The following is a 13,216-nucleotide window of genomic DNA, read 5'->3' on the forward strand; positions in this document are numbered from 1 at the left end:
AAAAGTCCACATTAGACTTCTGTGCAAGCATGCCCAGCCCCCAAAAACACAACTCCAGTGTCCCCATCAAATATTCTACAAAGCCCACCTTAGAGGTCTAAACACAGCTACTTAAAGCCTACAACTTATACCATTCATTGTGTTTCGATTCAGATAAATTGTAGTAGAGCAGCAAGATGTAATCAATATATGCACTGAGGTCTGGCTGACAGAAAAGTTACATTTAAGAAACACAAATTCATCCAGCACTCTGACACAATGAACAACTGTTAATATATTAAGAAACGAAATGCATGCTTCTTTGGTTAAAGTAACAAGTCATGCATCAAGTCATGTTTTTTACAGTTTAATATCAGTATAAGATAAGAAAAAGTGGTAAAAATAAATAAATAACTGGACACAGAGGAGTATGTTTGGTCAAGTTGTGCTTAAGTGTAATCATCTTTGTTATTCTTTTTCTTGTCTTGATAAACGATGATAAACTGAAACCAAATATTTCCACTGTATGTTGTGAATCAGCACAAGATGAGATCATGCCCTGTTTCTGTAATTTTGGTTTCCAAGTCTTGATAAAAGTCAGATTCATATTCATACATGCTCTAAGAAGCAAAAAAAAAAACTAAACTAAAAAGGTTATTTTGTTTCCTAAGGCACACTTGCAAATGCAAACAATCAAAACCTTATGAGTGTAACAAACACAACACAGACTTCAGTGATGGGAGGGTCAACTGCTGTACAAATTTAATGACAGGAAAAAGATCTTAAGAGGATCATAATTAGTATCTACTACCTCGCAACACTAAGTAGGAAGATGTAGGAACAGCTGAATCTTTTTCGGCTTCCCACTATTGCATGGGCAGCTCATTAATTACTTACTTTATCTCATTTCATTACATCGTGTGTATCAGGTTGAATGCACTTTTGTTCTGGGTGAAATTAATTCTTCTGGTAAAGCAGCCTGTCACACATTTAACTTTAATCTTGATTAAACTCAATCTATTTATTATTTCTTCCATGGACTTTCAGCACAGCTAAAGGAGCCAAGCTCTGTGGTTTCCCCTCTAATCCATGGTCAAATGTCACTAAAATAGCCATCACAGAAAAATTACTAAGACCACAACCTTGTGATGTGGACAGCATATAACCTCAAAGTAAAATTGCAGATTTATCCACCACTACAGCACCTTGCTTTTTTATGCAGGGTCTCCTGTGACTCACAGGAGCAGTCAAGATGCTCTCAACCAGTGAGGATGAGGCATTGAACTCAGTCTTATGCATGGGGAAAAAGATATGAAAAATTCATCGAAAGTGTGAAGGGACCTTGGGTAAAATAAATTCAGATTTAGTCTTAGAATGTAGAGTGCAAAGTCAGGGCTGGAAACCAAAGTTGTACTTTTGTATGGAACTTTAGTGCTGATGTCAAATGAGTAACAGATGCTCCTCTGATGTTTTGATGCGATTTATTCACAGTACAATACCTAATCTGCTTGTTGTTGTTTAAAAACATAAACAAATGCATCAGGTTGACATTTTTACATTTAGTTTCAGTAAATCTTTTCATCTTTCATCATTTATCAAAGTCAGAGTCGACAATTCCGTCGGGTGAATTTTTTGTCTGATCAGTGTGCTGTCGACAGGATATTTGACAATCCATTGTCTTGTCAACAGGCAGCGTTTATAGCATTTCTATTTACATGCACAAACAAACAAACAAACAAACAAAAAACAAATAGTATTTGTAATAAAATACATCAGGATAAGACAAGGAATATATCCGTTTTTCTGCTTAACAAACACAGTTACAGATCACAGAGAGTCATAACTTAAGCATATAATATCAAACAGCATTACATGTTATCTAAGAAAAGAAATGAAAACAATGTCCTGTGTTGTCTTTGTAACTTCCCTTTACATCTTAGTTCACTGACATTTATATCACCTTTTATGACTCTATATCTGTGTCTTCATACCTCATTTCATGCAATCTGTAAACATGATTTTTGTGTACAACTTGCTATTTATGAACTTTATGTTTCTTTGCACTCTAAATCTCAACTAGCTCATGCACAAAAACATAACCAAGCACAATGTTATTTTAATCTGCTTTCCCGTCACGCTAGAATAAATGACGTTAAAACATATAAAGGACAGATAGTGTAGATAATATGCATGATTGTCCCTGCAAACGTAAAGCTGTAGGCTATTCTGACTTAGCAAAAAAAAAAAAAGACTGTCATCTGACTTTGTGATTGTGTGTGTGTCTACGTGAATGTATGTGTGAATTGGCGTGTATGTGTGAGTTTGCCTCCTCTGCTCTGCTGTCACAGTAATAATGAGTAGCTGCCAGCACTGAAAGTCATTCCACTTGGTGATATTGCAGTTTAGAGTGAGAGTGAGGAGACATAACTAGGTTGCTTGGAGGAAAAATGGTTTAGCCAGCAAAAATTGTTGAACTGTGGCAGGGATGACACTGACCAAACCTTTTTTTTCCCCCAGAAGTTTTATTTTTCTTAATCAGCACAAACAGAACGATACAGCTATGTCAGTATATTTATACTGACTACTAAATACTTTCACTGTATTTGGCTAATATGATTTTATCATAAATCATATGACCTTATTTTGTGTTGCAAAGGGTGCATGAGTTTAGAAAATATGTATCTTTAATGATGATAACAACAAAGATCAATTAATCATTACAGTGAATGAAAGCAAGATGATCAGTTGCATGCATGCATCCAACTTATGTCAACTGTTTCTCCACAATAAATAGGATTGTTGACACAGCAGGGCCCCTCTGTTGTTCTTTTGTTTATAACTTCTAAATGCAAAGTGACAAGGCTTTAATAACTTTCAGAGCTTTCAGTGATTGACAATAAAGTGAAGAAGCGTTATGGCTCCAGCACTATTAGATATAAAAGCAGAGCTCCTCTCGGGAGATGACTGGAGATGTAGGCTATGCTTCTTTTAAGAGTCACAAGATGTGAGGAAACGTTAAGGGCATTGTTTCTTCTCTAGACTTAAATGAAAAATACCCACAGGAGGTTTCTTGACTTCCAACATCTGAAGGAAAAAAGCTGTCTGTGTGATAGCTAGACTTCCTTATGATGCTTGAGTTGTTTTGTCAAGGTGTAGGTGGATTTAAGGTGAGCTACGCTATGGTACCAGGCAACTGAATATGATAAATGTATATCTTTGAAGATTTTCACTATGATTTTCATCTATATCTAGTGCAAGTTATCCTTAACAGTGACAAATTGTGATTTTGAAATTCATCTTCAATCTCATAATGTCAAAATGAGTCTATATGTTGCTGTATTCTTAGTTATTCCAACAGTATGATGGCTCTGAGGGTCAAAACACAAGGACATTTCAGAAAACATGACATTTCATAAAGTTCAACGACATTTCACAACACATAACGATGATCTGGTGGTTTGTGAAATGTTGTGTATTGTGGAATGTCGATTTGTTGAAGCTCAGTGCCACCATACAAAAGAAAATATCATTTTAAAAACAAAAATGTACATATTGTAACTGTTTTCCCAGATAAAAATACTGTATGTGATGCTAAACATTTCAGAGCTGCCACACTGTATGCATATTGCAACAGCACACTTATGCTATCCAAACTTTTGGACAAATTTGAGGCTTTTCAAACTTTATGTCATCATTCCAGATTATTTAAACCCATGTAGCAGCTATTTAACATTGCATGTAATGTTACTGATTTACACTTCCCTTTTGCATAGGATGGTGGCACCAAAGTTCAGCAATAACCTGGCCTGCCTCTCTGCAGTCGGTGTGGCTCCTTGTGGCAGCCACAGCAGCAGCAGCAGCACTGAAGAAGAGAAGAGCAGGAGGTTGCACTTCGTCACGTGTTGCATAAATTAAATTTGGAGAGGGACGTCCACCGCTCTGCCCTGCACTGTTTGGTTTCAGTCGGCGTGCTGCAGCAGTGTGCCTGCGACCAGACAGACAGTGGATACCGTCAAGTTGATAACGTCTACTAGAAGAGGACGACAGGAAAGTTTGACTTTTCGTCTTTTCGTCTGGGAAGACCTCGCAAAGAACTAAATAGGGATTTAGCAAAGAAACTAATTGTGTGTAACGAGGAGGAATCTCTACAGTCACTGGCAAAGGATACAGGTCCTGAGATGGATATAACTTTCACTTTGGACTTCATAAGGGAGTACTGAGAAGAATCTGGATACCCTGAAACTCGGCTTGTCTATTCTCAAACACAGCAGAGCAACAGATGAATGTGAGTATCCATCACAGCATGTCACAGATCTCCTAACTCCATAAGTAACCTGAGGCGATGAAGTTGTCCATCAGCTCAGTTCATCCATAATAACACTTTTTCTTTCTCCTGTTTGGTGTTTACCACACTTTACAACTCACTCGCTGATCCCCTGCCAGCAGTGGATACTTTCTAGTGGACGCTTATGTAAAACTCATACATGACTTACGACGCTGGCTACTTTTGCAGACCGTTTTCCAGCTCTTTCGTGCTCAAACCTTTATGTAGCGGTATTGGACATACAGTCCTTTTGTATTCAATGTTGCAACCTGGCGTATATAGCTACTTTAAAGAGCCACTTACTTCAATTTTCTTTGCAGAGTTGAATTAAAGAAACAGACCCAAATAAATGCTCTTATAGAAGACTATCTTTGCAATATCATAGTATCATACCGTATGGTGTGTTACTTCAAAGCGTTCGTTCTTAATATTTTCCGTGCAAAACTATTCATAAAAGATATTTAAGTTCTGGCACGACGTGTTTTTTTTTTTTTTTTTTACTGTTCATGAAACACGACTCTGCATTGATTTTTGTCACTGCACAGTACAAGCCCAGCCTGCGCGCATACTTTGAAGCGCAGCCAAATATTTTAACAGCACGTCAGGTTGCACTTTTTTTAAACTCCTCTGAGACATTCCTCCCAAATTGGTCAACCTATGGAGTTATTTCATTGTCCTGCGAGTGCTGCCGCTGAGCCTTTGTGCCTCCCTCTTCCTTCAGTGGAACACATACCAAACGATTACCCACATGTCTACACGGTTATTGTGCTGGCAGACTTGTGTTCATTGACCGTGAATAGGTGTTCCTTTCCCTCAATTAATAAATTAATTAAGTCCCCACTGGGTTCCATCACCGTGCACTTTAGCTGTGAGTGTGATGGTTGCCATGGTGCAGCTGCGTAATTATGCAGCCTTTTTTTGACTTCACACAAGGAGTGCAGGCTCCTCCTCTCTCTTTTTTACTCCCCACCAGCCCATCAGTTTGAGGAGGACGGCGGAGTCCTGCTTTTGGTTTAATTTGAATGCAACATCTATAACTGTAAAGTTAAGAAATGCCCAGTTTCATTGTTGCTTCCAGTCATTGAATACCTATTATAACAACACAAGAGTAACTGACCAGACCCTAACAGTATTCATACAATTTTTTTTTTTTAAAATTTACCTATCAGTGCTTTTCATCCATCCACCCATGTCTACGTGTATCTATCCATATTCTCAGTTTTGGGGCATTTTTTAACTTTTGTCTTAATGGCCATCATTCTATCTGTAGATGAATGTGTTTGGAGCATTATTCTAATGTGTGCCACTTTTAAGACTGGGTTGGGTTGTAAATTAAAACTCAGAGAAAACAAACAAAATGCGGCACTGATGGATAAAACCACCAAAATTTGGACCTCCACAGCTTTTATTACAATCCAAGGATTATGTCATAAACCCTTGGTGCAGTGCATGAAGTAATCATTTCACTAGTCTTGTCTTTGTAGCTTGCATATGCTATTGATGAAGCTAGTGTTCCACACTCCTAAAAAGGAATGAAAAACACAAGATATGTTTCTCCCAGGACGGCCACACCAACACCACCCAGAAAGTTTCTTGCTGCCTCACATTTCTGAAAATTGCCTGGCTGCAGTCACTGCGGTTTTTACTCATCTTCTTGCAGTGTCGTCATCACTATATAAGTCAAGTATACATCAACCATGGCGTTTGAGGATGTCGTCCCAGAAGGCTGTCACCTCTGGAGTTTTTCTCATTAGTGACCAGACTCTGTCATCTAGAATAAAGTATCTACATTAATGCTGAAAGCAAAAAACCCTAAAATGTTTTAAATCCCACCTGTTAAGAAATATTTATGTGCCTGTCCACGTATTAGGTGAACTTTGACCTTAGTTTTAGTAATCATGTCCAAACTCTCCTTGCACCCCTGCTACTGTAACTCGATGCACATGTGTTTTTAATGATGCAACCACTAGTACCACCACCGCAATATCAGATGGTGTCATCTTCAAAGACATAAGGTGTGTGTTTTTTTTATCCGGAACATCTTACACAAACAGCTGAACCAACTCATGCTGCTCTTGCTGTGGGAAAGAGATCATCCTTTTTGTCACGGACCCTCAGAACCTTCAGTTCATCATTTAAAAAGTAGCCGCGTGTTTTCCAAATACCATGCTTGTTATGGCCAGGAAGTGCATGTGTATTTGAGGCTTGTGATGGCTTTCCCTGGCCTTTTTTCATGCCGAGGGACTGACGTTTCAAAGGCTAATGCGGGGCACAGAAAGGCTGCACTTGTGAGAAGCAATAGCCTGGCAAACATTCAGGGCTTTTTAGTTTGCTTTGTGCTAAGCCTGTCATCCTCATGTCCAGTCAATCTGCAGTTCTGTCTGTGGTTTTCATTATGGCTCCATTGAGCCTCAGGCAGCCTGGCATGTTCTCGAAACCTCAAAAGTTTTCTTTGAGTTAACTGGAATCATGACATGGAATTAGAAGCTCGTTTCACATAGTCTGTCACTACAGTTGTCCCTCTTGGCCTGGTGATGAAAATGGTTTTGGTTGTGTTAATTAAAACATAGCAGCTGAAGTGCTGTGTTTGGAATCATGCTTTTGATGAATTGTGATAGATTTTAATCAGTATTTGGGTTGCATCCATTTAGATTAGATATTCTGGTTAGATCAGAAACATCTTGTTTAATTCACAAGAGACTATCTCAAATATTGTGTATGATTGTAGTTTAAGATATTAGCTTAAGATAAGTATTCGGTGATTATTCAATAACCCCAGGATATGTCTTCACAGATGAAATGATACGACTTGGCCAGTTTGATCTGTGGCAAATCCAGTGTATTAACAATGATGTTTAACAGTATCTTTTACTACATGGTTAAATATCATCTTAACTTTTCATGAGAGGTTTGGCATTCTTTTGTGTAATGTGGTTATTGGCTCATGGAGGAAGGCAGCAGTGTTTGTTCAGATGTATTGTCTATTTTAGGTTTTGCCAAACCAAAGGCCTGCTTGTCTTGATCTTGTAGTGGAAGAAAGACAAAAAGTACTCCTCAGATTTGAAAAATGAAAAATAAATAAGCAAAATAATTTTCAGCATCATGAAAAATGAATATCTGACACGTTGTGCCAAATGTAATATGGACCACAGTGGAGAGGTAGAAATGCAGTCCTGATTGGCCCAGCATTCACTGCTGCCAGGGATTTTGATGCTGATTCCAGTCATGCTAGCAAAGTGCCCAGAATGATACTGACTGTATTCAAACAGAGGTTTCATTCTGAATGTAAATCCTAGAAACCTTGGATTTGGTTGGTTGACGTGGTTTAGAGGATTCAAAAGAAAGTGGGTCAATGCTATAGTTATTGCTAACAATGAGATGTACATGCCATGTTACACACATGTGCATCTCAATGAAGCTATTGCAATGTGCAAATAAAATATTTTAAAAACGTTGCTGCAGGTACATGGGGGTTAATACTTCAGCAGTTGCATCATCTCAACAAAACTCTTCACTGTTCTTTAACTAACAGCAGGAGGGACTCTCCATGATCTAGGACAATGATGCAAGGAAAACATCTGAATCCAAGCCACAATGGGATTGGCTTACTAAATGCAACAGCTTTTTACCATCAGCAGCTATTTTGAATTATTTTTTTCCGGACTGCTTTCCCTGAAACCCTATGCATGAATAGGTTGTTACCTTTTATATCCTGACTGCTAACTTGCCACTAACTTTCAAACATGAAACTCTCAGTAATGGAGGCCTGGGTGGTTGGGTGACAGTTTTTGTCATATATTTGGTCAACTTTTTAGCTTTAAAGTGCAGAAATTTCTTTTTAACTTACTGAATCTTTTAAAACCATATGTCCCTCTTAGCCTGGTATTGTGCAATTAGCCTACCCGACTGTGTCTGCTATATCCATTAGGCTGCTCTGCTCTGCAGAGGTCCTCCACTGTAGCTCAACCAGAGAGTGCATTATTTCAGTTGTGGCATTTGGACAAAGATTCTGGCCTTGAAAAGCTATCGTTTGTGCTTTGGAGAAAGCTTTGTAAAAGTGCATCCCCAGTGTTGCAGTAAAGTAAATCAATACTGAGACTTTAAAGTTCAAGTGCTGTCAAGACTTTCAGGCTGTTGTGGATGTGCTTATGTTTTAGCCAAGAACAGCACTCACAAAGCAACCCAAAGTATGTAATGGTGAATTTGTAATGCTTGCTTTTAAGGTCCTGTCATTTGCAATTTTTATAATCCTTGTTAAACGTAAAAATTAGAAGTGAATGCAGCAAATTGATCCAGAGATCACTTTTATTCCTAAACTGTTCATTTAAATAAACTAGAAATGTGTTAACAGCACTGATTTAATGTAAAATTTCACAACAAGTAATGCCCTGTGGTTTCTCACTACTCACACTGAAATGAATTCAAACCAATTATTGACATTAAAGTTAGCATCTTCGGTGTTGTGGGCCCCGAATCACGGCAGACTGAAATTAGCCCCACGATCTTGTGTGCTTATGGCCAACTTCCAGCAGCCCTCAATTACAATGCTGCAGAGCCAGAAAAAGGGAGAGAGGTAGACTGCATGGAGCCCTTCAACTCTGCTGTACTGCTCTGTCACTCAAACACACTGTCACCACTTTGTCCGAAACGGATCACCACACCACGTTTCAGGACACATGGGAGGCATTTAGTGCGCGTGCACACACACACACACACACACACACACACACACACACACAGATACACAGATGTTTTGTGAATGTTTCCCTGCATGTATCAGTTAAACCACTGGGGGGAGCCTTGAAGAGCTTTCAATAGACACCAAATTCCTCAAAATTTAATACAGTATAATATGCTTATGTATGTATTTCCTCAGAATTAAAGCTAGATTTACTTTTCAGACAAGTCAAAGTAGTTATGAATTACACAAGTTTAGACAGAACCACAGACAATTGGAAGCTGCTCTCTTTATTTAATGAAAAAGACACAATAATTTTCTGTGTGTCAGACATTTGGTGGTTTTGGATTATTCTACAGATGGTGACAGTCTTGTTGAATAATTTCCACATTGCTTCAATGTGTCTTTCAGTCTCAATTAAAGATGCAATGCAGTGGTGTGGGTCCACTGCCAGAGTTGGCCGATTCTTTATGCAAGGGATTCTACTTTTAAATATCAATATTTTAATACCCTCTTGATTTAACTCTTGATTCCTGAATTTGATTCTCTGAAGTACTGAAAGATAGATGTGTTTGCATGGGGAGAGTTATATATTTTAAATGGTTCTCAGATGAGTTTTTCCAAACTGCTCACTTTATGAGAGCTAAATGTGGTAGCACACATAAATATTAAATCCAGGACTTTGACGAGAGCGTAGTGCTGCTATGGTGAACACACTGGGTAGCAATTCCTCCATCCTTTTAATTCAAGTTGAATAGCCACAGCAAACGACTTCCTGTCTGAGGTAGTATGATGCGGCCTGTGGCTTTGATGTTTCTTTAGCAATAGAGAGCTTTCTGGTATGTAGGGGGAACAAGGTGTTGACTTATTAGGTGAACGAAGAAGTGTAGGAAAATGTTATGTGCAGGGTGTATTGTATGTGCTGTGGTTGGGAACAGAGCCCATAAAACATATGGGGAAGTGTTTAAGGCGTATACTTATTTTTCTTAAACTAACTCTGTATTTCAATGCAGAAATAATACATCTTTTCTTAGTTTCTGCTGTTGTCAGGTTTAGACATTGCTAAGCTTTTCCTCTTTGTGTGTCTCCAGGTTTAAAAAGAAGGAGCCAAAATGAAGACAGCTGCCAAGGGTTTTGGGAAGTCTATAATGGACCCTTCGCACCATGAGGGTTGGTGGAACAGAAGGATAGTGCTAATGATGTATGTGGCCTTGGAGCTTGTAACAGTCCATTCACCAGTGGTCCTGGGGACCCTTGAGCTACAGCTAGATGAGGAACAGCCAGCAGGCACAATTGTAGGGGACATAAGTGCAGGACTTCCTCCTGGCATCACAGCATCCCTGTACTTCATCTCTGACCATGAGGGCACAGGTGTGGGTAGTGATTTGGACATAGATGAGAGCACAGGCATTATTAAAACCGCCAAAGTTCTGGACAGGGAACTGAGGGATAGATACAATTTCATAGCAGTCACCATGACAGGTGTGACTGTGGAGGTGACCATCAAGGTGAATGACATAAATGATCATGCTCCGACGTTCCCTAGAAAACATGCCACATTTAAAATCCCGGAGCAGACAGCTATCGGCACCAAGTTCCCTCTTGAGCCAGCTTTTGATGCTGATAAAGGCCAGCTTGCAACACAGGGTTACCTTATCAAGGATGGAAATGTTGGCCAGGCATTCACCTTGGAGACCAGGAGGGGAAGCAATGAGGTTCTTTATCTGGACTTGGTAGTCAATGCCATCCTAGACAGAGAAAAACGATCCACCTACACATTATCTCTGGAAGCCTTTGATGGTGGTTCCCCCAAAAGGACTGATCAGATGACATTAGATATTACTGTACAGGACATTAATGACAACGCTCCCATTTTCAACCAGAGTCGCTACCATGCTATAATATCAGAGAACCTCCAGCCAGGAAGCAGTATCCTGCAGGTGTTTGCCACAGATGCTGATGAAGGAGACAACGGGATGGTGGTGTATGAAATCAACAGGAGACAAAGCGACCCAGATCGCTACTTTGTCATTGACTCTCGCAGCGGCATCATCACTCTCAACAAGCCACTGGACTTTGAGATGAGGAGAGTCCATGAGCTGGTGGTCCAGGCACAAGACAACGCAACCCATCCGGAGGTGACCAATGCCTTTGTCACCATCCACGTCAGAGACTACAACGACAACCAGCCCACCATGACCATTATTTTTCTCAGCGAGGACGGATCTCCCAGAATCTCAGAGGGTGCGCAGCCAGGCCAGTATGTAGCCAGGATCTCAGTCACTGACCCAGACTATGGAGAGTATGCCAATGTCAATGTGTCGCTCGAGGGAGGAGATGGAAAGTTTGCCCTGACCACTAAGGATAGCATCATCTATCTGATCTGTGTAGACCAGATTCTGGACCGGGAGGAGAGAGACACCTATGAGCTGAGGGTGATGGCAACAGACTCGGGCACTCCTCCTCTCAGGGCCGAGTCCTCCTTTATCATCCAAGTGCTTGACATCAATGACAACCCTCCTCTGTTTGACCAGCCAGTGTACAGGCAGGTGATCCCTGAAGTGGTGTTTCCAGGGAGCTTTGTGTTACAGGTGACAGCTAGAGACAAAGACCAGGGGCCCAATGGGGACATTAACTACAGCATCCTGCAAGACCAAGGTGCTTACTCCAACTGGTTCAGTATAGACTCCGTTACAGGGATTATCACCACTCTGTCCCAGCTGGATTATGAAAAGAACCCCAATCCAAGTATAACTGTGGTGGCCACAGATGGAGGGAAACCACCCCTGTCATCCACTGCTGTGGTAAACATTGTTCTTCAGGATGTAAATGACAATGAGCCTGTCTTTGAGAGAAACTTCTACAATGTGTCCATCAAGGAGAACACAGCTCCAGGGACCTGCATTCTTGAGGTAGGACATTTTTTTGCAGATTTATTTCATTAAAATTTGTAAATTGATTGATTTTGTAAACAAACTCCCATACTTGAACGCTGAGTTCATGTGAGAGTCTGAACTCAACTTGGGGGCAATGGTGAAGTGCTTAACAAATGGAAATTTATTAAATAAATAGAGGAGAAATTTGTCAGACTTTGCTGATTCCTTTCATTCCTCTATGAAAAGTTATTTTTTAAAAGTAAAGCTGTTTAATTTGGACTGCCTAAGTGAGGATTTACCTGCGATTTTAGGCCAAGATGATCTCCTCTTTGGCTGTCCTCCCCTTCACCTCTCAAAAGGTTTCCAGGGTAACAGAGGCAGTGTAAAGTCCTCTGTCAGCCCAGGCACAAAGGGGGTTTTCACATATTCACAGGCAGAGACAAATTCAGGGCTTTATCCAAAGAAATAAATGTCAATTCACTCTCAAAAGGCACCTTAATTAGGCTAGTTGAGCGTGAGAAAAAATGGCTATAGACGACAAGATGAATTAAAGTTAGGACAAATTACAGCACTGCGACAGAGACTGCAGTCCTGTGTCATTAAAACATATTGTTTCTCAAGTTGTTTTTGGCGATCTTATTAAAGAGACAGGACTTACGAAAAGACAGCTCTTCAATTATTTAAATAATTCAAGTATTTCCTGAAGTCAGAAAGCTTTTTTTTCTCTTTTTACATGTATAGACTTTCATGCAAATTGAATTTCACAATTGTCTGCTGGAGTATTGCATGGATCAAGGAGTTGGATACAGAGTGCAGTCCAGACAGAGGGCTTAGCAGACGGGATCTTGGCCCAGGGTTTGGCCTTGGGAGAGGGAGGGGTGAAGGGAGACGCAGGCCTTACCGCGACTCCTGGCCTGAATGCAGAAATAGAAGCTACGAGGGCTTCTTGTGGGAGGTCCCCTAATTATAAATCACAGGGACCACAAGAATAAGGAGAAAGGGGAATGTGCTGAAATTGATTATAGAATTTGGAAACTGAACCAAAGAATAATTAAAAAATGTATGTTTTGGAGAACTGTAAAGCTCTACAATCACTCTTTCCAATGTGGGTGGAAGTTCATGTTCTATGAAAATATCTGGAAAGTTTTTTTTTTTTCAAACTAGAGATGGTCAGAGTTTTGTCTTTCCCCTGCATTGCCTCCAAAAGCATTACTTACCTGCTCTCAATCAGCTCTCAGAGTATGACATGTTTGATCAGTAGCCTCACGGGGTCCAAGTATGAAGTAGTTCTTTAAAGCCACTGCTCGCTGGCCTCTCTCAGGCCTGCCTGGATGCTGCAGACATGTGTTTGGCGGGCCA

The 13,216-nt window shown here is 40.1% G+C and overlaps 1 protein-coding gene across 1 annotated transcript in view; it reads left to right on the forward strand.

Moving 5' to 3' along the window:
* Positions 1–3,942: 3,942 nt before the first annotated feature.
* The window catches only part of LOC117259592 (protocadherin-16-like), a 90,089-nt gene continuing 80,815 nt past the window's right edge, over positions 3,943–13,216 (forward strand). The window contains exons 1-2 of the mRNA XM_033631016.2: positions 3,943–4,264; positions 10,073–11,893. Coding sequence (XP_033486907.2) covers positions 10,094–11,893 — 1,800 coding nt within the window. The 5' untranslated portion in view covers positions 3,943–4,264; positions 10,073–10,093. The remainder of the gene's footprint in view (positions 4,265–10,072; positions 11,894–13,216) is intronic.

The sequence above is a fragment of the Epinephelus lanceolatus genome, chromosome 4 (genome assembly GCF_041903045.1).
Source record: "Epinephelus lanceolatus isolate andai-2023 chromosome 4, ASM4190304v1, whole genome shotgun sequence".
In the NCBI taxonomy this organism is placed as follows: domain Eukaryota; kingdom Metazoa; phylum Chordata; class Actinopteri; order Perciformes; family Serranidae; genus Epinephelus; species Epinephelus lanceolatus.